Source organism: Cebus imitator, unplaced genomic scaffold, assembly GCF_001604975.1.
Source record: "Cebus imitator isolate Cc_AM_T3 unplaced genomic scaffold, Cebus_imitator-1.0 Scaffold110, whole genome shotgun sequence".
NCBI classification, from domain to species: Eukaryota; Metazoa; Chordata; class Mammalia; order Primates; family Cebidae; genus Cebus; species Cebus imitator.
In genome coordinates this window covers 1,320,306-1,345,600 of record NW_016107425.1, presented here as the reverse complement: position 1 = coordinate 1,345,600, position 25,295 = coordinate 1,320,306, and the positions used below count along the sequence as shown (strand labels likewise).

Genomic DNA, 25,295 nt, shown 5'->3' with positions numbered 1-25,295 from the left:
TAAAAATAGTTTAAGTATAAAATAGAAATTTATACAACTGATAAATGAATTCTCACATAGTTCAATAAATTTTCACAAAGTGAACACACTTATGTAAACATCACCCACATCAAGAAACAGAATATTACTATTAACCCAGAAGCTTCCATGTGTTCCTTCCCAATTACAGTACTCCCCCTGACCCCACCAATCCCACAAATGGTGGCCCTTAAGAGCCACTATTCTGACTTCTAATACAATAGATTAGTTTTGCCAGAATAACTTGGTTCTTGTCATCAGTTTTTGGTCACCCTTGTGGGAACATCGTGTAACTGTTAGATAAAGCAAGGGTCAGCAAACCATAGCCTATGGTCCAAATCCAGCCTGCTGCCTATTTTTGTTAATAGTTTATTGGAACACAGACACACTCATTTGTTGACATACTGTCTATGGCTACTTTTGAGCTATAGCCAGTGTTGAGTCATTGCAACAAAGACTGTTGCAACTGGCCCACAGAGACTAAAATACTATCTGGCCCATTACAGAAAAAGGTTTCCAACCCCTGAGATAGAATTTTGTTTCTAGATTGATCAGCTGTCCTGGAACTCCCCAGGGAAAGACGCTAGCATTCCTCTGTGTAAGCCAAGCATAGGGAAGATCACTAATCCCACTGATAGTTAACTATTGTCCTGGTGACTTTAGTCCACAAATTGAGGCTAAAGTTTGAAACAAAGGTAGCTGGGGAGCCTGAGCTAATGAGACTGCCCTCATTAGCTGCCCATAACTAGTGAAGAGGGCAGTGCCTACCTATTATCTTATGGTATAATTTGCTATTTCCTAGAGCCAGTTCTCCATCTTCCTCCTAAGCTCCTTAATGTATCCTGGAGGGTGGACAAAAACAAAGAGCACCTGATTCACAGGGGCATCGTTCTATTTTTATAAGCTTCAACCATGAAGTCCCTGAGTGGAATATGGCCAGGGAGTATTGGGGTTGGATTCAAGGGTGCATACCAGTGTCAGTACTGCTTACGAATCAGCCAACATTGCATTCCTTTGCAGGAACTCTGTCACTGTTTCTGAGGAAGTATAACTTTGCTTCTTTGCCAGCAGCTGCACAGACATATTTTCCACATTACTCAAGCTTCTGCTAGTGGCCACCTGGATGTGACAGACAGAGTCAAGCCTACACTGAATCAAAAGTTATCAGCAACCTTAATTCATTTCCAGGAAGTTAAAAATTATCCGCAATATATTTCCTGATAATATGAAAAACTAAGGATTTTTTGTCCTATTTTTCAATATTTCTATTTAGAACATAAATAGATGAGCAGTGCTGATAATATTCCCTTAAAGTGCTCTGTATGTGGCTGCCTATTTTGTCCTATTTATGTTAACAATGAACTTGAGTGAAGCTAATGAGAAGGTTATTTTAGGGCCTTGGAAACCACAGTAAAGGAAAATGACAGTTCCCACAGAACCGTAATGTGACTGAAATAGAAAGGTGGTGACTGGCCTCTCTCTATAGAAGCAAGAAAGGCAGGCAGGAGAGGGTTGATGATACCACTTTAAAGCATTTGATTTGCTTATTAGTATGTCCAGTCTCTTTCCGTGCAAGTTTTCTGACTGCTGTGGAGACACAGAACAAAAAATTCTATTTCAAAATGACTCCAAGAGGTAGGGGCTTCTGCTAGATCCCCTCTGCATCCCCTCTGTGACACTATTCAGTGTGGTGGGCTTCATACCTGTCAAGGGACCACTGCAGAGAGAAGGAACACATTATGGGGGTGACCATCTTATTACACATAAGCAAAGGTACACAGAGCAGTAACTGAGGCTGCCCAGAGGGTGGCAAAGGAAGAATGCTTTTGTTCTGAGGAACCATATTGAGTGGCAGGACATTACAGTGAGAGCCACCCAGTGCAGTTTCTGCTAGGGATCACAGACCTGCCAGTCTCCAGCACCCTGGATGAGGCTTCAGGCTTCATATTTAATGTCTCTGATGAATATGGGTCAAGGCAAATAGATTGTTTAAAAGCTCTACTTTCAAACACTGTGAGAACCCACAGGAAGCTGTGACCTGGCTCTTCGGCAAGTGCCTCTGTGAACCACCATCTTTTCTTGCCTAGGAGAGTCATAAGTCTTTGAAAGTGCCAGTGTTCTCCCATCACAGAGTATTCTATATGCAGATTATTATACAGCAAGGAGCACTGTTTACTGATATTATCTCACTTTATTTTAATGCAACTGGAAGGAAATACTGGTTGTTCTCCCATGCTAGCCAACTCTCTGGCACATTTCTTTTGGTCTCTGTGTGTCTCGGGCTCTCCTGTCACTCCCATTTCCCATTGCTCACATATTGTCTCAGCTGTTGGTGAGAACTGAAATCGAGAAACACTCTCACAATCTGAAAGTAAGAAATTATGCATCACAAATAATAGTCTTTTGCTGCAGGATGGTTGACATTTCATTTCTATGATTAAAATGTATATGGCAACTAGGACCGGATGCAGTGGCTCACATCTGTAATCCCAACACTTTGGGAAACTGAGGTGGGAGGATCACTTGAACCCAGAAATTTGAGACCAGCCTGAGCAGCAATGAGACCCCATTTCTACAAAAAATTGAAAAGTTAACCAGGCGTGGTTGGGTGTGCCAGTTAGTCCCAGCTACTGGGAGGCTGAGATTGAAGGATCACTTAAGCCCAGGAGGTCAAGGCTGCAGTGAGCTGTGATTGCACCACTGCACTCCAAGCTGGGTGCAGAGTAAGCCCTGTCTCAAAAAAAAAAAAAAAAAAAATAGCATCCAGGCCCTCATTTCTTTCAATAAGATTGTCCAGATTAATGATTTTTAATTACACATTTTCGCTGTTGTGATTTCTTTTCAATTTTACTACAGCTCAGATTTCTTTTAAAAGCAAGTTAATTCAGAAAAATAGAAGATACATTTGACGATTTTTGAGTTAATATAATTAAACATAATTATATTTTATAATTTCCTAAAAAAAAAAAATCTCCAGTATGTCCTGTCTCAGCTGTTTAGCAAATGTAATGGGTCTTTTAAACTGAATAACAAAAGCAGCTGCTATTTTTACTTTTAAATATTCTATAAATAATAACTGTCTACCTATGGAAAGTTATCTATGTCAAGCAAAAGAATGTGTCTCACTATACTTTACTTGGTAAACACCTTACCACTGAGAGGATGTTCTATGTGAAATAAAAAATAGAGTTTTATGCTTATAAATTTAGGTTATTTGTTTATAAGTTGACTTTGGTTGTTTAAAATTTTATGCAGTACTCTTAGAAACCTACTTTTAATTTCACAAGTTTAAGAGTTTTATTAGACAATGAATTTTCTCATTAATGTGTGGAAATTTCCAACTTTGAGAGCTCAGGTATTTGCGTAATTGATGTGCAAAAATAACTTTAAATTGCTTTTTGTTACATGGCAACTTAGAATAAATTTTCATAATTCATATTAATCATATATATCATACATAAATGGTTTAATTCAATTTCTTAGTTGTGAGTTCAGTGTGATTCAGAATGAATTCTGAATATTTAAGGATGGTTAGTGTGCATATTTTTTCTTTCCCTCAGCAGTATTGAATTTAATAAGTGAATAATTGAGAAGTTGCTTCATCGGGCTGTAGTTAAATAGATCGCTACATCCCTCTTACGGAGACTGGCATAAAGCAATTAACTCTGAATCACCAACCTAGGAAAGAAAAAAGAAAAAAAAAATTTCCTTCAAGAAAAATTCATTATTAATATACCTGTTGATAAGGTCAGTTAGACAAGATGAAGACAGGACAGATTTCTCCGCCCTGTTATTTTATCATTACTGACCTGCCTTACCAGCAGCTTGATAATGAATCTTTCACTCATGGTCAGAGCAGTAACTCCTCCAATTCCCCTGTTAACACAGATACTCTTGCAATTCAGGAAATTAAATCATACACTGAAGGTGTTTGTTGTCTCATAATCATAATTATGATGATTGACCAAGCTGTGGGGCCTCAGAAGCTGTCACACATTACTGTGAACTATGGAGTTGCCACCATTGATCGGAGAAGCTGCTGAAAGCCAAATTCCTATCTTACAGGCAGCTGGCAAAAAGAAGAAAAGAAAAAGTTAAAAAAGAGAGAAAAAAAAAAAAAAAGCCAAATTCCAGCCACTGGTGCTGCTTCTCTGTTTTGTTTCCATGCCACAAACCCATCTATTCTCATAGAGCATTTAATGTTCCTATTGCTCGTCATTTCATCATATAACTTTGCATGGTTTATATTTCTTATAATTCAAAGTATGCAGTTTAATTATGTATTTCTGATCTGTCTTAATGAAGGGTAACTCCAATCAGCATTATTTCTACAATGTATTTATGCTGATTGTAAGCCACACTGAGGTTTTAATTTCAACTTGATACTTCATAATTGAGAAGAAAGTACAAATCAGAAAAGCAGAGATGATTTTCAGAATTATTTTGGAGGGGATTGATACTGACTGTGTTGTAATGGGTGAGAGCATGGGCTTTAGAGTTTAGCAGACGTGACTCTCTCTACTCTTTCTGGCTGGGTGACCTTGGGGAAATTCTTTATTCCCTCTGACATTGAATTTTTTTTCTCTGCAATTGGAATAATAAAATCTATCTGAGAGATACTGCTAGGATTAAATAGGGGGAAAAAATCCAAGTAAAGCATTTGACATAGTGTGTAGCCCATAATAAACATTTAATATGTGTTATTGTTGTTATTTTTAATGCTACTGTTAATGGTATAATTTATGTAATTATCTGATTTCTTTTTATTAGCAAACCCTATCATTTACTAATAGTAATCAAGTTATTTTTATAGATTACATAGGCTAGAGTTGAATTTAGATGTTTGACATGTTTGGTTTCTGAACCAGATTGCAGTCACGTCACTACAGATTCATTTTGTCTTTAAATTGTAAAAATTAAAACAGTAGTACAGACTCATGTTTAAAACAGCAATCTGATCCAAGATTTTGGAGTTTGTAGAACTGATAATGTTCAATGTTCTCCATAAATTCATGGGTCTTAATAGGAAAGTACACAGAATTTTTAGAGCTTAAACAGACTTTAGAGATACTACTCTAATTCAAACTCTTGATCAAATGAGGAAACTCTAGGCAATTTGAATGAAGAATTCAGCTAAGATTCTTTATCTTTGTGTGAGAAGTAGATACAGCTTTGCAAAAAGAAAGAGGTACCTAATAATGATTAAATTGTTACCATTGCTTCAAATTTTCATCTGATTGTTATGAATGCCTATCAAATAAATTTTAGAGCTGCCATCAATGTATATACTATTCTGTGTATTTTCTCTTAATATTATTATCCTGTATTTATTTGTTTATTTTTATTTATCTTTTTGAGACAGAGTTTCACTCTTGTTACCCAGGCTGGAGTGCGATGGCATGATCCCACCTCACCACAGTCTCCGCTTCCCAAGTTCAAGCGATTCTCTTGCCTCAGACTCCCGAGTAACTGGGATTACAGGCATGAGCCACCACGCCCAGCCTATTATCCTTTATTTTAAAATTGCTACATAAAGTTACCCTGTTTGAACTGCATGGTTTGCTTGCTCATTCCCATGTTGTTGGGCATTTGAGTTTTCCCCACTTTTTCCTAATATAAATAGAACTGCTGGCCGGGTGTGGTGGCTCACGCCTATAATCCCAGCACTTTGGGAGGCCAAGGCGGGCAGAGCATGAGGTCAAGAGGTTGAGACCATCCTGGCCAACATGGTGAAACCCAGTCTCTACTAAAAAATACAAAAATTAGCTGGGTGCAGTGGCACGTGCCTGCAGCCCCAGCTACTCAGGAGGCTGAGGCAGGAGAATTGCTTGAACCCTGGAGGCAGAGATTGCAGTGAGCTGAGATCATGCCACTGTACTCCAGCCTGGCGCCTGGTGACAGAGCAAGACTTTGTCTCAATAAATAAATAGAACTGCTATACACATTTTTTTAAAAAGTGGAGACAGGGTCCTGCTTTGTTGTCCACGCTCGTCTTGAATTCTAAGCTTCAAGCAGTCCTGCTGCCTGGGCCTTCCAAAGTGTTGGGATTACAGGCCTGAACCACCACGCCTGGCCGCTATGCACATCTTTTATTAGGTTACTCCCCTGCAATTCCCCTACCCCAGTTAATTCCTAGAGGGATAGTCCCACAAATTAATTAAGATATAGTATTACAGTACATTCTAGTTACTGGTAATTAGGCTTAAACTCACTTCACAAGTAGCTTGATATTGTAAACTCAAATACTAGAGATTTCACTAAATATGGGTCTTCTTAGGTGGCTGCTTTTTGTTAGGCAGAAAATCTTTTAATTGCATGGAATGAGTTACAAAGAGAGTTTTTTAAGGTAAAGAAAGGAAGGAAGGCTTGAGAAGACCCTGGGGAAATTTGACTCTTTTATAATTTCTCCTGAGTCTGACTTTCAGAGTGTTATTTTGTTTTCTTACACGGTATATCAGGCATACTCCAATTTTTTAAAGTGGAGATATGCTAAAGTTATCGAAAAAGATGGAAAAAAGGTAGAGATAGAACTATTTAAAAGACAAATTTATAGGTTAGATTAACCATAAATAGATTTCTCACCATTAGTGCAGAGGTGAGCATGTTTTGGACTTAACATCACATAATTCTTTTGTTACAGAGATCCACTTTCATTTCTCAGACGTTAAATACAGACAGGAGTTTCAGTCTTTATAGCAGTCCTGCTGCCAGATACAATTCAGCCTTGATGGGAAGGAAGTCTTGTGGCCAGATGGGTGGAGATCCATGTACAAGGCCATAAAGATAAAATTGGAAAGAAGAAAATTAAAACTATAAGGGCCTCAGGACCAGGCTCTGTAACAAAGATAAACCTGATTACAGGCAACTGCCTGTTCTGAGTAGGGGCTTCTTTAGAATTATGAAGGAAATGCATCTCTTATTTTTATTTTTAGTTTATTTTTGGAATATATAGTAAATTCATACGGATCAAAATGCAAATGAAAATTCTCCTTCCCAACTGTGGTCCCCAGCCACTCCTTTCCTCTCCCGAGAGGCAACCAGTATTACTGATTATGTAATTATCCTTCCAGAATTATTTCATACATTCTACAAGTAAGAGAGAGAGAGAGAGAGAGAAAGTGTGTGTGTGTGTGTGTGTGTGTGTGTGTGTGTGTGTGTGTGTACATGAATGTTTCTATGTAACTATACACATGTATTTTCCTATTTTAATGAGTGGTTACAAAATATAGACACTGTTATATACCTTGCTTTTTCACCTAACACCAAATCTTGGAAATTATTCTGTATTCCTAGAAAGAACACTTTTGCATTCTTTGAAAGCACTTTAAAAATGGCATGTGTCTACAGCAGGTTAAAGTAATTCTAATGCGTGGATTAAGCCTATTACATAGTAGCACTAAAGAAATTGTTATTTCCTGTAGCACTCCGAGAATACGGAAAAGAAAAGGAGCAGGTAAGTAATGTGCTAGGCACAGTGGCTCACACCTATAATCCCAATATTGGGAGGCCGAGGCACACAGATCACTTGAGGTCAGGAGTTCAAGACCAACTTAGCCAACATAGTGAAACCCTGTCTCTACTGAAAATGCAAAAAAAAAAAAAAAAAGCAATGCTTGTTGATTAAATGAGGGAGAGAGTGAATTGCTTTATTAATTTAAGGTACAAATAGGAAGAGGCAGAAAGCTAAAAATTACCTGAAGCTCTGAGACTGTTGACCTAACCCTGACTCTAGGATGGCATCATAAACTGCATAGTTGTTTTAAGAGCATCAGAAATTTTCTTTAAGTCTTCATGTTGGGAGATGTCAATAGGAAGAGATGCCTTGGAGGTTGGGGGAAGAATGGAGTTACAGGATGGCCTTCAGACTCCAAGAGTCAGGAGACATGGCCACCATTTCACTGTGATAGGGCTCTAGGACTTGGAACAAGTGGGTTTAGGTCCTTTCTTCAAATGCAAAAAGGGGGGTTGGAGTAAATTTTTCCAATGGACCCTTTTAGCTCTTAAATTATATTGCCTATAATTTTGAAATTTCCTGTCTGATCACCAATTTGCACATTTGTTATGCTGAAATTGTATTTGTAAATACATTAAAAATGAGGTGTCCTAGCCGGGCGCGGTGGCTCAATCCTGTAATCCCAGCACTTTGGGAGGCTGAGGCTGGTGGATCACGAGGTCAAGAGATCGAGACCATCCTGGTCAACATGGTGAAACCCCGTCTCTACTAAAAATACAAAACATTAGCTGGGCATGGTGGCGCGTGCCTGTAATCCCAGCTACTCAGGAGGTTGAGGCAGGAGAATTGCCTGAGCCCAGGAGGCGGAGGTTGTGGTGAGCCGAGATCGCGCCATTGCACTCCAGCCTGGGTAACAAGAGTGAAACTCTGTCTCAAAAAAAAAAAACGAGGTGTCCTTTCTTTTTTATTTTTATTTATTTATTTTTGAGACAGGGTCTCACTGTGTCGCCCAGGCTGGAGAGTGGCACAATCATTGCTCATTGCAACCTCAAACTCCTAGGCTCAGGCAGTCCTGCCCCAGCCTCCTGAGAACTACAGGGCATGAGCCACTGCACTAGGCTCATCCTTTTTCATCTTTTTTTTTTTTTTCTTTTTTGAGACGGAGTCTTGCTCTGTCACCCGGGCTGGAGTGCAATGGCACGATCTCTGCTCACTACAACTTCCTCCTCCCGAGTTCAAGCAATTCTCCTGCCTCAGCCTCCTGAGTAGCTGCAATTACAGGTTTCCACCACCACACACATCTAATTTTTGTGTTTTTAGTAGAGATGGGGTTTCAACATGTTGACCAGGCTGGTCTTGAACTCCTGACCTCAAGTGATCTGCCCACCTCATTCTCCCAAAGTGCTGGGATTACAGGTGTGAGTCACTTTGCCCAGCCCTCATCCTTTCTTTAAGATAATAAAAAAAAACCACACAGGTTATTGGTAACAATGTGATTGTTAAGATAACAAAATTAGACTTAGAAATTGTTTGCAATGATTTATATTCCTCACAAAAATTTATTGGCTAAACTGTTAAGACAGAAGCAGATTTACATGGGTAGGACTAAATATCGCACACACTGACACATTCTGAGAGAATTAAAGCTCTGTATTTTTAACCTTTTATCAGATAAATTAAGATATTATAATATTAAAGCTATTCACTAGTAAATATAATTGTTATAAATGATAATGTATATATGTTTAACAATAATTATCAAAATAGTAGCTAATGGTAAATATAATTCATAGTAAAATCTTTTTTCTTTTTCTTTATTTTAGTTAAGTTTGAGAGAGAAGCTAGTAAATACTGGGACACATTTTACAAGATTCATAAGAATAAGTTTTTCAAGGATCGTAATTGGCTGTTGAGGGAATTTCCTGAAATTCTTCCATTTGATCAAAAAACTGAAGAGAAGGCAAGAGAATCGTCATGGGATCATGTAAAAACTAGTGCTACAAATTGTTTCTCAAGAATGGACTGTCCTACTGTGCCTGAAGAAAAAAGTCATTATGTGAAAAGTTCTGGCTCTTCAGAAGGTCAAAGCAAAACAGAATCTGATTTTTCCAACCTAGACTCTGAAAAACACAAAAAAGGACCTATGAAGACTGAATTGTTTCCTGGTAGCAATGCCAGTTTCAGGATACTAGAGGTACTGTGTTCAAGGGACAAAAATAGGAGGTGACAAATAATATGAAAATGTATATTCTGTATTATTAATACAGAATTTTTGGTGGAAAATTATCAAATCTAAGCATTCAGTATACTTTTGTGCATAAATAATATTTAAGGGACTCATGTCTTTAATCAGTCAAGTTTTAAGCTTGTGGTTTAAATTTGGTTTTGTTGCTTTTTTAAAAAAAATTGTCTGTTTTCATTTTAATCTCAGGGCCGTTTTAAGTACCAATTAAGTTTTGGCCTTAATTTTTACTCTGTTTCTTATTACCCCTTTTTAGGTGAAACGGAAATAAGTGAGATATATAATTTGCGATAATCTGGTGTAGACCTTGGTCTTTTATTTATAAAACTAAACCCTGTCTTTCTGATTATAAAGGCATGTATATTGATTAGAGAGAGAGAGAATTTGCTAATGAGGAGATAACTTATCGACAATCCTACAAACAAAGGATTTAACCACTATTAGCATTTTACTGACCTCCTTTTTCTTCTTCTTTTTTTTTTTTTTTTTTTTTTTTTTTTTTTTTTTTTTTTTGTTCTTGTTACCCAGGCTAGAGTGCAATGGTGCCATCTTGGCTCACTGCAATTTCTGCCTCCCGGGTTTAAGCAGTTCTGCCTCAACCTCCAGAGTAGCTGGGATAACAGGCTCCCGCCACCACACCCAGCTAATTTTTTTTGTATTTTTAGTAGAGACAGGGTTTCGCCATGTTGGCCAGGCTGGTTTTGAACTCCTGGCCTAAGGTGATCCGCCCACCTCAGCCTCCCAAAGTGCTGGGATTACAGGCATGAGCCACCGCGCCCAGCTGACCTTTTTCTTCTTTTGTTTATATATTGTACATGTATTTTGGGTTTTGTTTGTTTCTATTTAACATGGTATCATAAGCAGTTTTCACTGTCTTTAAAAATTCTCTATAAATACTTTCATGGCTACAAAATATGTGGAGTACTATAGTTTTACTTATCTATTTTCACACTACTGGACATTTTAATTGTTTTCGGATTTTCTGAACCAAACGTCTTTGGGTATAGACTTTAGCTGCATTTTCTTTTATTGTTTTAGGTTAGATTTTCTAGTTCATAATTTATGAAGATTTTTAATACTCTTAAAACATATTGCCCAGTTGCTTTCCAAGAAGTTGTACTAATACCATTCCATGATGGTATATGTCTGTTTCATCACACCCTTATTGATTGAAATATTCTTAATGTTTTCCACTTTGTTAGACAAAAATTGTACCTTATTTTAATATGCATTTCTTTGATTACTGAGTAGGCCACATACTTCTTCAAAGGTTTAGAATATTTTGTACTTCTTTTGTGTTCTGTCCATTTATTTTCTCTGCTTATCCATTTTTTTTCTAATGAGTCTTGCCCTTTATCATATTTATTGCAGGTTTTTTCACAGTGTATTGTTATTTTTTAATTTGGTTTATTTTGGGTTTTGGTGTGTAAAAATTTTAAATGTTTTCATAGTCCGATTTCTTAGTGTTATTCCTGTAATTTATTTCATTGCTTTTGTGTTTAGAAAACTCTGCTGTACCCAGAGATCCAGTAAGTTTCTTATCATTTTTTTAATAGAAAATCTGACATCAATGACAAAAATTTAACCTTGCTTTTTTGATATTTGCTTGTTCTTTTGATTTTAGGTTGGTTGTGGAGCTGGAAATAGTGTTTTTCCAATTTTGAACACTTTGCAGTGAGTTTTTTGAGTTTTTTTCCTTTAGAATTTTACATATTTATGGAATGTTGAGACATTCTGGGAAAATACTGTTATGTGTATGCCAATACTGTTTCTAATTCTTATAAGAACAATGGCTCAAGCAGTTTTCAAAAGAAATGTCTTAACCAACTGTCTACTTTCATGTGAACTGGGAATTACTCTGAAAATAGCTTTTCATAGCCACGGGTTGTCCACCATTGTTTTGAAGTAATTTTTTTTTTTTTTTTTTGAAACGATATTTCGCTCTTGCTGCCTAGGTTGGAGTGCAACGGCGCGATCTCGACTCACGGCAACCTCCGCGTCCCAGATTCAAGCGATTCTGCCGCCTCAGCCTCCCCAGTAGCTGTGATCACATGCGTACGCCACCATGCCTGGCTAATTTTGTATTTTTAGTAGAGACAGGGTTTCTCCATGTTAGTCAGGCTGGTCTCGAACAAAGTGCTGGGATTACAGGTGTGAGCCACCTCACCCAGCCTTTTGAAGTAATTCTTTAAGCTCGTGTATATATGGGTGAGAGGATTAAAAAAAAAGAGGAAGCGAACCAGGCATGGTGGCTCACACCTATAATCCCAGCACTCAGGGAGGCTGAGGCAGATGGATCACCTGAGGTCAGCAGTTAGAGACCAGAGAGACCAACATGTTGAAACCCCACCTCTACTAAAAATACAAAATTAGCCGAGCATGGTGGCGGCATCTCCATAATCCCACCTACTTGGGAGGCGGAGGCAGGAGAATTGCTTGAACATGGGAGGCGGAGGTTGCAGTGAGCCGGGACTGCACCATTTCACTCCAGTCTGGGCAACAAGTATGAAACTCCATCTCCAAAAAAAAACTAAGAGGAAGCGATTTCATCCTTCCACTGAGCTGTGGACTGCTAAACTTCAGAGATTGTTTACTCCTCTTGGACTCTTAGATGTCATTTTACACATAGAGAATTGAATTTATTTATTTTATTTTTTTTTTTTTTTGAGACGGAGTTTCGCTCTTGTTACCCAGGCTGGAGTGCAATGGCGCGATCTCGGCTCACCGCAACCTCCGCCTCCTGGGTTCAGGCAATTCTCCTGCCTCAGCCTCCTGAGTAGCTGGGATTACAGGCACGCGCCACCATGCCCAGCTAATTTTTTGTAGTTTTAGTAGAGACGGGGTTTCACCATGTTGACCAGGATGGTCTCGATCTCTTGACCTCGTGATCCACCCGTCTCAGCCTCCCAAAGTGCTGGGATTACAGGCTTGAGCCACCGCGCCCGGCTGAATTTAAAGCTTACAACTTAACCTTCATTTAATCATCCCCTCTGAAGCAACACCCTGTGTAAGATGTTTGCATGCCAAATCATTGTGTCTAGGCTTAAAATTGTTTGGAGGTAGCAGCAACTAATCCTACTACTCAAAAAAGCAGAGGTCGGTTATAGCAACAGAGATGTGCTGCTCCAGGCTCGCCCTTCCTGTTCACCATTTCACTCCTGTCTTGTACTGTTTGCATGATGAAGACACAAAACTCTTCAAACACCTTTTATCTATGGCCAATCTGCCAAGCTCTATTCTTTTTTAAGTTTACACAATAGCATTCACATTATTTTTCCACTATAAAACCAGCATTAGCACATTGCAGAACATTTCTATTAGAGGAAAAGGGGAGGGAGGGAATCAGTCATCATCCCCATCATCCTAACATAGCCACCGACAAAATTTTTAATTCCTTTCAGTTTTCATGCATATTTTTAAATGATGTGATCTTCTAAACTTTTCATTATGAAAATTTAAAAGCATCCAGAGCCTGGTGCAGTGGCTCACGCCCGTAATCCCTTTGGGAGGACGAGGCAGGCGGATCACTTGAGGTCAGGAGTTTGATACCAGCCTGGCCAACATGGTGAAACCAACCCTATCTCCACTAAAAATGCAAAAAGTAGCTGGGTGTGGTGGTGCACACTTTTGTAATCCCAGCAACTCAGGAGGCTGAGGCAGGAGAATCACTTGAACCCAGGAGGTGGAGGTTTCAGTGAGCCGAGATCACACCACTGCACTCCAGCCTGGGTGACAAAGCAAGAGACTGTCTCAAAAAAATTTTTATTTTGAGATTTCAGGCATCTGCCGCCACGCCTGGCTAATTTTTTTTTTTTTTTTTTTTTTTGTATTTTTAGTAGAGATGGGGTTTCACTATGTTAGCCAGGCTGGTCTCAAATGCCTGACCTTGTGATCTGCCCTCCTTAGCCTCCCAAACTGCTGGGATTACAGGCACGGGCCACCGTGCCCTGCAAAAAAATAAATATAAATATAAAAGGCATTCAGAAAAGCAAAGAGTATAATGAATGTCCATATGCCCACCACCTCAGTTCAACAGTTATCAATATAATGCCAACATCATGACACTTTATCTTGGATTATTCAGGATGTGTCTCCCAAAATTCAGTATACTCTCTATATTATTATAAACCTAACATAATGAATAGCGAGTGATTCCTTATTATCATTTAATAACCAGCTAATGTGGCCAGGCATGGGTGATGCTGGTAAATGTATAGTTTTGGATGCCCTTTCTCTTTGTGTATTTATCAGTTTTGTTTTTCTTTTTCTAATTTCTGGGCTGAAATTTCCAATTTCCTTATGCCACATAGCTATATTTCTTTACCCTAGTGATCTCTAAGCTTATGATCCACATAAATATACATTGGCAGTTGACTGTGTGTTACTTTATGACAGATCTCAAAATATTATTTAGCATGTCATTTCTTTATGCCTTCCTTGTCTCTCCAACCATTTTTTATATTCCTTAAGGTAGCGGGCATATTTTACCCTAATCTGATTTCCCAGGTTGCCTAACAGTACAGCATAATTAGAGCTCAATATATACTGACTGATTAATATCTCTGATTCCTCCACTTGCTAGTTGTATTTTTCCCCTCTCTGCTTCTCCCTTCAACTTACAATTGCAAGCTCTTGGTTCCTCACTCCCTAACTCTTCTTGGCTGTATCTTTCTTTGCCTCATACCCGTGTTTCAGAAATCACTGTATCTCAATAACCTGAGATAATTAATTCATTTTTAAAAAGCAACCAGTGATTAGCCTTCCAAAGGGATGATTAGACATTTTTTTTTTCTGCTCAAGAAATTATGTTTTACTACTTTTAGAGAGTATAGGATTAATGTTTTACATTTTCAGAATATTTTACCATAATTAGACCTCTGAAATGGAGAGGTCATATCATTCTCCAAGGATCATTTAATTCATAAACCCCCTGCCAAGAGACTGGTGGTGTGGTGGTAGTAGTGATATTTACCTGTTTGCTGGGAGAAGGGCCAAGGTAGTCAGCTGATTTTACAGAAAGGTTCTGAAAATCATTGGGTGGTCACAAGACATCAACTTGGGCTGCTTTTACTGTAGGAATTCCATCTCAGAGGTCATGCTGCCACCTTGGCAGGACACATGGCAAATGGCACATGCTTTCCTTTAGCTCCTATGCTGTTCTGTATCTATGGGTATTTGGTAACTACTGCCCAAAAGTAGACTGCAGACCTTTTATAATGAGCTAGACATACCAGTGTCCAGAAAAGCATTTTGAGCTATATGGAAGCCTTTTGTTTTTGTTGTTGTTGTTTGTTTTTAGAGGGCAATGTTAGTTTTTAAGTTCCTGGAAGGCAAAAGCAATCTCTTTTAATAATAATAGTGATAATAATAGCAACAACAATTATAATAATGACTAACATTTATTGAGTGCTTACTCTGAGTCAGGCACCTTTCTGGAAACTTTAGCTATAAGAATCCATTCATGTGATAGAATATGTTAGGAAGGATTAAAAAAAAAAAAAAAGAATCCATTCAGTTCAAACAACCACCTGAGATGCCATGTTTATCTCTTTTTTAAAGAGGAGGGAACTGAATTAAAGAAGAGATTAAGCAGCTAGCCCAAGGTCACGCAACTAAATAGTAAAGCTGAGAATCAAACCTTAGGCAGTCTGGTTCCAAAGCCCTTGCCCTTAACCATTAGCCACATAGTGCTATAGGTATCTGAGTGTTTCCTGAGAACATTTCAAATGCATTTCAAACCACCCAGCAAATTACAGGTCACAATTACGTGGATTTCATAGGAAACAACAGGGGAATATGCTGAAGTAAAGTGCTATTTTTATGTGAGACGGATGAGAAAAGACCAAGCAGTACAAGTTTTAACTTTGGTTCAGTACTGGTTAGCTTTTCATAACCAAATCCTATTCGTCATACTTTAACTTATTTGGATAGATCTTAAATTGAATGCAAATCTCTAGTGCCACAGAATGAGTGAATTATGGGTGAGCATAGTTATTCATCAATGAGTTGCCTTTAAGAATATAATCTGAGGCCAAGCACAGTGGCTCACGCCTGTAATTCCCACCACTTTGGGAGTCCCAGGTGGGCGGATCACCTGAGGTCATGAGTTTGAGACCAGCCTGACCAACATGGTGAAACCCCGTCTCTACTAAAAGTACAAAATTAGCTGGGCGTGGTAGAGCATGCCTGTAATCCCTGCTACTTGGGAGGCTAAGATGAGAGAATTGCTTGAACCCAGGAGGCAGAGACTGCAGTGAGCTGAGATCGTGCCATTGGACTCCAGCCAGGGCAAGAAGAGCAAAACGCCATACCCCCAACCAAAAAAAAAATATATATATATATATATAAAAACCATATAACCAGATTTTGGGTCAGATTTTGCTAAATGCATATTTGGGCTTATATTCCATATTTACTTATTTAGAAAACTTTAGAAGTTCACCTTGCTTGGAATACCTCTTGAGTCAGATTAGAAGTCTTAATGATACGCTTCAAGGCCCACCTTTATATTCTGCCATATACAATTTGGGTCTCAGGATTAGTGCTACTTCTCATCCCTGGCATGTGACTCCCACCTCTAAACTCTTCAACCATTTCCCTTCTCCTCAATTAATAATGTCATCCTCTTCCTTCAGAACTTTTAAGACTTATACCTCAGGGTGCCAGCCCTCTCCATACCCCTGTAGAAGTTGTATAAAACCAATTATGTCCCCAACTAGACTATAAAACCTATGAGACCCAGGACCATCCTCACTGTTTTATGACATGCTGACCTCTTTCTATGATTCAGACATGGTACTAAGCAACATGATGCAAGGGTTATTTGATACCAGCATACACAACATCATCAGCAGGAGTATGGGCCTACAAAATTCAGAGTATATGGCTGCCTTAAGTAACCATGGTCCAGCCATCATTACTGAATTTCAAATAAAGACCAAACAGAACACATTTAACTTGAGGAGAAGCCAATTAAAAATCATACTGCCTATTGTCCAGGAACAGTGGCATTCATCTGTAGTTCTTGCTACTCAGGAGGTTGAGGCGGGAGAATCACTTGAGCCCCAGAGGTTAAGGCTGCAGTGAGTTGTGATTGTGCCACTGCACTCCAGCCTGAGTGACAGAGTGAGACTCTGTTTCAAAACAAAGCCGGCGTGGGGAGGGTGAAAATACTTATTAACAAGTCAAACCTATAGTTTCCTTTCTTCTCTAGTTTGAGCATATCTGGACTCCAGATTTAAATATTTCTTCTGGCCAACCACAGTGACCCACACCTATAATCCCAACAGTTTGAGAGGCTGAGGCAGGATCATTTGAGAACAATAGTTCAAGATCAACCTGGGCAGCATAGTGAGACTCCATCTCTGCAGAAACATTTTAAATTAGCTGGGGATGGTAGGGCACATCTGTAGTCCTAGCCACTCAGGAGGCTGAGGAAGGAAGATCGCTAGAGCCCAGGAGCTCAAGGTTATAGGTAGCTATGGTCACGTTACTACACTCCAACCTAGGCAACAGAGCAAGACCCTGTCTCTAATAAACAAATAAATATTTCTTCCATCTTCATAGGAACTCTCCAGAGTCCTTTCTTTATTGTTGTGATTTTGCTTCTGGAGCTGTGGAGCTCGTAAAGGTATGCTACTCCCGGGAATCATACCGACTAATGCCTGTGGTATTACCCTAGAACAATAAAAGTTGTTTTGATTTTAAGATCACTAGAGGCCCGGTGTAGTGGTTCATGCCTGTAATCCCAACACTTTGGGAGGCCAAGGTGGGTGGATCACCTGAGGTCAGGAGTTCCAGACCAGCCTGGCCAACATGGTGAAACCCTGTCTTTACTAAAAATAAAAAATTAGCTGGGTGTGGTGGCACACTGCTGCAGTCCCAGCTACTCAAGAGGCTGAGGCAGGAGACTCTTTTGAACCCAGGAGGCAGAGGTTGCAGTGAGCAGAGATCATGCCACTGTACTCCAGCTTGGGCTACAGAGCGAGACTTCATCTCAGGAAAAAAGATCACTAGAAAAGCCAACAGCATACAAGAAATGACCAGAGAGGGTACTGACTTACAAAATTCAGAATGTATGGCTGCCCGTGAATTATTGTTGTCCAAACAGAACTTCTTTAAGTTCAGAAACAGCAACCCAGAGCAGGCCTCTAACTACTCTACCTGCTAACTCAGAAACCCTACCCTCCTTCCACTTTTAAAGTTAAAGAGGGATTGTGAAGGATATTTCTTATCAAGGCCAAGGGCTAGCCTTAATATTTTTAGGGCAGCTTGAAATAAGCTAACAATACTGAATTGGAAAAAAGTGTTCAGATTGACAGAGGAAAGGCTTTTGGGAGAAAAGGTTAAAATTTTGACCTTTTTATTTAAAAAAAAAAAAAAAAAATCCCGGAAGTCTACTAACTCCTCTTTTTGCTTTCTGTTCCTTTATCATGACAGTCACACTCGTCCTACAGAGCAGCCCAGTGTTTTGCCTTTGTTCATGATGTATGTGATGATGGCTTACCTTACCCTTTTCCAGATGGAATCCTGGATGTCATTCTCCTTGTCTTTGTGCTCTCTTCTGTTCATCCTGACAGGTAAATGAAGATGAAAGGGCAAAGCAGATGTGTAAAGCTCCTTTATCTGTAGTGGTTTTCAGAACTATCAAAGCAAAAATGACAATTTTTGAATTTATTATTTAGTGAACGACATTATGTATAATATGTAGCCTTTTAAAGGCAGTTTTTCCTTTCTTCGTACTTTTAGAAAGAAACTGGTCAGACTGCTTCATTAATGAGCTTTCTGTCACTGTCAGAATGAAGTGAGCATATTCTGGCAAGACACATACCTATTAAAAGTGACAGTGCTTCAAGGAAATTACAAATTCAGAACAACCTAATAGACTCCCATGAGGGAAATTCTACTTGGTGATCAGAAACAAACATCTTTAGTGTAGTGTCTTCCTGAATGTTCATGAAGAGGTGGGCTTGGGATCTGTTTGGCTTCACAAAGGCCTGTTGATGTGCTTTAAAATTTTTGTTTTAAAGAAGCACACTAGGGAATAAGAGTTATTAAGATTTGCCAGATTATCCTTGGATATTTATGATCTAAGGTTAGCCTGATGCCATCATTTAAATATTTATGACTTAAATTTTCATACATTGTTTTAAAATTAGAAATATAGCTTTTCTCCAGAGAGAAAACATAAAGAGATATTACCAGCAATTAAAATGATTATCTTTCTTAAAATCTTGCCACCTTCTGTGTATGAAAGTGCATATATGGTAAGTATCAGGTCTGTGCTTTCACAAGGTTTCTTAAAATTGGGTTCTCACGGTTTCCTGGTAGAAGATACAGATTTGCCTGTCGTCAACTGCTTTTTGTTTGATAAGTGTGACCCTTTTCCATAGAAACTGAGTTACTATGTCCTTCTTTCTTTTCAGTTAAAAGGCAACTATGACCGTTTACAATTCTTTTACTTCCCATTCAGAAATGAGTACTTTGATTACTTGTAGAAGAACAAATTCCATTTCCAAATAAATATGAAAGAAAGATACATTAGCACCTAGTGAAATATGTCAGGTTTCATGAAGCTACTGTTTCCTCCCAGTTTCTAGAACCTATTTCTTCCTGCTAATCTGTTTAGACTGTAGGCATTGTTCAGGTACTAATAGAAAGATGTCATCTATGTGTTTTGTTTCCTTATACGAACAGTTAAAAGGATAGAGTAGGTGGATGAGAACAAGATTTCCTATTTGACACCCATAACAAGAAACATTTAAATTCTAAATATGACCACAGAAAGACTATTTGAAATTAGTTCAGATAATGTATTTTCTCATGATTTGAATTGAATGTTAAAGAGAAGAGAAAGGTTGGGTGCGGTGGCTCACTCCTGTAATCCCAGCACTTTGGGAGACCGGGGTGGGTGAATCACCTGAGGTCAGGAGTTTGAGACCAATCTGGTCAACATGGTGAAACTTCGTCTCTACTAAAAAATATAAAAAATGGCTGGGCTTGATGGCTCACATCTGTAATCCCAGTACTTTGGGAGGCTGAGGCAGGCGGATCACCTGAGGTCAGGAGTTTGAGACCAGCTGTAGCTAACATGGTGAAACACCATTTCTACTAAAAAATACAAAAAATTAGCCGGGCATGGTGGTGTGCACCTGTAATCCCAGCTACTTGGGAAGCGGAGGCAGGAGAATCGCTTGAACGCAGGAGGCAGAGGTTGCAGTGAGCCAGTACCGCACCATTGCACCCCAGTCTGGGCAACAAGAGCAAAACTCTGCCTTAAAAAAAAAGAGAGAGAGAGAGAGAAAGAGAGAGAAGAAAAAGCAAATACCTTGGGAAGATCACTTCTATAATACAGTGTTTCATTCTATTTATTATAAAATTAATTCAGATGTATCATGTCAGTGGCCACTGGCTTACCTACATAGAAATGATCTAGAAATAAGGTGAATGAATAGAAAAGGGGAGATACTAACTTTTTTTAAAAGGCAAGGCAGGCCAGGCATGGTAGTTCACACCTATAATTGCAATACACTTTGGGAGGCCAAGGCAGGAGGATCGCTTGAGGCCAGAAGTTCAAGATCAGCTTCTCCAACATGGTGAAATCCCATGTCTACTAAAAATACAAAAATTAGCTGGGTGTGGCGGCACATGCCTGTGATCCCAGCTACTGGGGAGGCTGAGGCAAGAGAGTGGTTTGAACCCAGGTGGTAGAGGTTGCAGTATGCCAAGATTGTGCCACTGAACTCCAGCCTGGGCAACAAAGCGAGACCTTGTCTCAAAAATAAAAAATAAAAGGCTGGATGCTGTGGCTCACACCTATAATCTCAGCACTTTGGAAGGCCAATGCTGGTGGATCACCTGAGGTCAGGAATTCAAGACAAGCCTGGCCAACGTGGTGAAACCCTGTCTCTAGCAAAAATACAAAATTAGCCAGGTGTGGTGGCACATCCCAGCTACTTGGGAGGCTAAGACAGAAGAATCGCTTGAACTTGGGAGGCAGAGGCTTCAGTGAGCCGAGATTGTGCTGCTGCATTCTAGCCTGGGCAAGACAGAGCGAGACTCCGTCTCAACCAAATAAATAATAAAAATACAAAAATTATTCAAGATAGTGCATGCCTGTAATCCCAGCTACTTGGGAGGCTGAGGCAGGAGAATGGCTTGAACCCGGAAGACAGAGGTTGTAGTGAGCCAAGATCATGCGACTGTACTCCAGCTTGGGCGACAGAGTAAGACCCTGTCTCAAAAAAAGAAAAAAAGAAAGGCAAGACAATCTCTATAGGATCACCTAGGACTATTGTAGTAGATTCAACCCCAGAAAAGTTCTAGAAATGTGAAATCTTGGTAGCCTGGAAAATTCAGGCACAAGCTGGAGGGCCCAGCTTAAGTGAGAATAAATTGTAGGTGGCTACAAAAGAAGAGCAAGTTGTCCTTCTTGTAACTGAAATGAAAGTAGAAAAGATTACAGAGCCAAGCATAAAGGAGGCAGTCAGTACATTTTTTATCTCTTCTTTTCCTTCTCATCTCCCTCTATCCAGAGATAAGTGAAGACAGCAGAGTTGGCTCAAGTAGGATTAAGAAAGAAAAGGGACTTCGTACCATTCCTGTCTTGTCCTTCTCACCCCAGCCCACTCCCACCTGCAGTTCTCAGGAACTGGCTCAGGAACTGCACTATGAACCAGGATGAAATGATCAAGAAAATTAGCTCCCGCTCCTTGCCTCTATTTTCAACCACAGACATTAAAGGATAGTTGGGAGGAAAGGATTTGCAGAAGGAGGTGTACATTTTTTTTTTTTTGAGACGGAGTTTCACTCTTGTTACCCAGGCTGGAGTGCAATGGCGCGATCTCGGCTCACCGCCACCTCTGCCTCCTGGGTTCAGGCAATTCTCCTGCCTCAGCCTCCTGAGTAGCTGCGATTACAGGCACGCGCCACCATGCCCAGCTAATTTTTTGTATTTTTAGTAGAGACCGGGTTTCACCATGTTGACCAGGATGGTCTCGATCTCTTGACCTCATGATCCACCCCCCTCGGCCTCCCAAAGTGCTGGGATTACAGGCGTGAGCCACCGCGACCGGCCCCGGAGGTATACATTTTAAAGTGTTTTGTTTTTTTTCTGCATTTTACTTTCATGCTTGTTTGACTAATAATTACAGAAATATTTTGCTCTGTACATAAACCAGTTATCCCAAAAGTGAATATTTTAAAGTTTAGATACGATTTTCTTTCATTGGCAAAGCCTACAATATAAGCACAGTGTGAAAATAACCTGTCATAGAATAAACAAACAATAATTTTGTTTTTTTCTTTTATGTCCTTATGTTCTAGTTTTTTTAAAGGGCTTTTCACCTAATCATGCCACTTCCTTCTGTCCTACTTCTCTTGTCTTATAGCTGCTTTCATTTTCTCAGTATCTACTTCCTTCATAACATGACATAATCTGGCTTTTACCTTACTCTTCCACTGGACAATGTTTTAATTGGAAGGAATTTACAGATTATCTGATCTAAACTTTTCATTGTTTTCAAATAGGAAAACCTCAGCAGCTTTAAGTAGTTTAAACGAAGCAGAGACAACAAGGACTTAGCACAGAAGCTGCCATTTATCATTCTCTGCCCATTACAGACATTGATAATCGATTTTGTACTCTGTAACTCCCATTGAGCTTTATGAGTCCTTCTCAGAGCTCTGCAGGCAGCCAGTGCTGTCACTCAGCATTAATATGAGATCTGAAATCTGTGCCATCCCTGGCCCATAGTCACACATAAGGCCATGAACATTTAGCCAAAAACACTAAATCAGGAGCAGCTATAAGGGGTTATGTTTGACTGGAAGCCAGATAAGTAGAATAAACAGTAAAGGAGAAAAGCAAAGCCTCCCCGCAGTTGAGTTAGGACTTGGAATGTGAATAAAATTTAAATAGAGAGTAAGGAGGAGAGAATTCTTTGAGGGGAAACCATGTGAGCAAAGGCAGAGGCTGCTCAAAGCCAAGCATGACAGTTTGGCTAGGGGAGCTGCTTCAGATTGGAAAACTGTTGAAAAGATTAATTGGGGTCATTAGATATCTTAAGAACTCAACTAAGAAATTAAAATATTATCCTATGGATTAAAAAAAAATCATGGAAGTTTTTAAGCAAGGAGATGATTTGACAAAATTATCATTTTAAGCAGAATTATTCATTGATAACATGCAGGAGGGATTGACAGGGAGAATAATATAGCATGTTAGGAAGCGGATTTGTTTCCAGGCCTAAGGAGATAGGGGTTGGTACTAAGGGAGTACCAATGGGAAACAAAAAAGACAGGAAATATCAAAGATGTCATTAAAAATAAAAATAAAAGAGGACATAGAATTTTATGGCCACATGGAAAGGATAGGAGAAAAATAATTCCTGTTTCATGAGGTGAATGATGGTACCTCTGAACTAAATAAAGTCAAAAGAACAATCTCGTTTTGGAAGAAAGATATTCCCTCTCTAGATATGTAGGGCCAGGAGCGGCGGCTCACACCTGTAATCCCAGCACTTTGGGAGGCCGAGGTATGTGGATCATGAGGTCAGGAGTTCGAGACCAGCCTCACCAACAACCCCATCTCTATTAAACATACAAAAATTAGCTGGATGTGGTGGCACAGGCCTGTAATCTCAGCTACTCAGGAGGCTGAGGCAGGAGAATCTCTTGAACCCAGGAGGCAGAGGTTGCAATGAGTCAAGATAATGCCATTGCACTCCAGCCTGGGTGACAGAGCGAAACCCCATCTCAAAAAAAAAAAAAACCAACATATGTACAACTTGAGATGCTTTGGCATATTTTTTATCTCGCAAGGAAAATGAAGCACACTCAGTTTTTGTCTATCTCAGAACTACCTTAATTTGCTGTAAGTACCAGGAAACGTCTGTGGTTTTGAAGTTTAACTTTGACATCATACATCAAGCTCTGTGAAGTTACCATTCTGGACATTTGGGTTATTTCTTGATACTCTAGGACTTTTGAATCTAGTCATCTAACAAGTTGGTATTCTTTTCTCCTTCTTTACAAAATACTTGTGTTTTTGTTACCCTTACGTTTATGGATTAAATTTCTTTGGCCTTATTAAGCTTTACTTATTTTGTCTTCAACAAAGTTAAATCCAGCATGTAAAACAAGATTTCCACAAACTGGGTATCTTTTTAATACTTTGTTTTCAAAGGATGCAGGATGTTGTAAACCGACTCTCCAACTTACTGAAACCTGGGGGAATACTGTTATTTCGAGACTATGGAAGATATGATAAGACTCAGCTTCGTTTTAAAAAGGGTAATAGTATATCAGTTTGAGATTGTTTTTAAGTGTTCTAAAGAATGCCTTGTTTATATTTCACATCAAAGTATTTGGTTTTTTTTTTAAAGGAATGCCTTTAAAAGTTTCTCTTTTCACATATTTTTCAGGACATTGTTTATCTGAAAATTTTTATGTTCGAGGAGATGGTACCAGAGCATATTTCTTTACAAAAGGTATGCTAATCTACAAGAGGAAATAATTGCTCAAAATTGTTCTTGCTGGTTATTGTCTCATTGGTTATAGCTCAAAAGCTATAAAACTGAGGCTTCAGTCATTGATTAAGCATTGGATGTCTTCATACTTCGATGCTTATAACTTATATCTACATAAAAGGTTGAAAATGGCTCTTTACTTTTTAATCTTTTTCCAGTTAAAACTGCTTTCAAAACCGGGCACGGTGGTTCACGCCTGTAATCCCAGCACTTTGGGAGGCCGAGGTGGGCGGATCACCTGAGGTTGGGAGTTCCAGACCAACCTGACCAACATGGAGAAACCCCGTCTCTACTAAAAATAGAAAATTAGCTGGGTGTGGTGGCGTGCGCCTATAACCCCAGCTACCTGGGAGGCTGAAGCAGGAGAATTGCTTGAACCCGGGAGGCAGAAGTTATGGTGAGCCGAGATCATGCCATTGCACTCCAGCCTGGGCCACAAGAGCAAGACTCCGTCTTAAAAAAAAAAAACTGCTTTAAAGAATCTCTTGTTTTATCCTCATACCCAAAGGAAGATGAAGGCTATTCCATTTTGGAGATATTGTTAGCCCAGATATGAAAAAAACTGATGATATACCACAGCTAAAGGAGGAAATTTGATAAGTTTATAGAAAATACTTACCTTGGGCCGTCGCAGGGGTGCTCACCTGTAATCCCAGCACTTTGGGAGGTCAAGGTGAGAAGATTGCTTGAAGCCAGGAATTTGAGACCAGCCTAGACAACAAAACGAGACCCTGTCTCTACAAAACAAGTTTTTTAAATTAGGTGGGCTGGTGGTGCACACCTATAGTCCTAGCTACTTGGATGGCTAAAGTGGGAGGATCACTTGAGCTGGGGAGGTTGAGGCTACAGTAAGCTACGATTGTATCACTGTGCTCCAGCCTGGGCAGCAAAATGAGCCCTTGTCTCTAAAAAACAAATACATATTCAAAATAGAAAGAAAGAAGGAAAATTGGCCAGGTGCAGTGGCTCACACCTATAATCCCAGCATTTTGGGAGGCTGAGGCAGGCGGATCACCTGAGGTCAGGAGTTCGAGACCAGTCTGGCCAACATGAC

The 25,295-nt window shown here is 39.4% G+C and overlaps 1 protein-coding gene across 1 annotated transcript in view; it reads left to right on the top strand.

Annotated features, from left to right (window-relative positions):
* The window catches only part of METTL8 (methyltransferase like 8), a 103,103-nt gene extending 78,860 nt beyond the window's left edge, over positions 1-24,243 (top strand). The window contains exons 4-9 of the mRNA XM_017538179.2: positions 9,295-9,665; positions 11,338-11,387; positions 17,280-17,343; positions 18,153-18,292; positions 23,899-24,005; positions 24,137-24,243. Of these exons, the coding sequence (XP_017393668.1) occupies positions 9,295-9,665; positions 11,338-11,387; positions 17,280-17,343; positions 18,153-18,292; positions 23,899-24,005; positions 24,137-24,228 (824 nt within the window). The 3' untranslated portion in view covers positions 24,229-24,243. The remainder of the gene's footprint in view (positions 1-9,294; positions 9,666-11,337; positions 11,388-17,279; positions 17,344-18,152; positions 18,293-23,898; positions 24,006-24,136) is intronic.
* Positions 24,244-25,295: the final 1,052 nt, after the last annotated feature.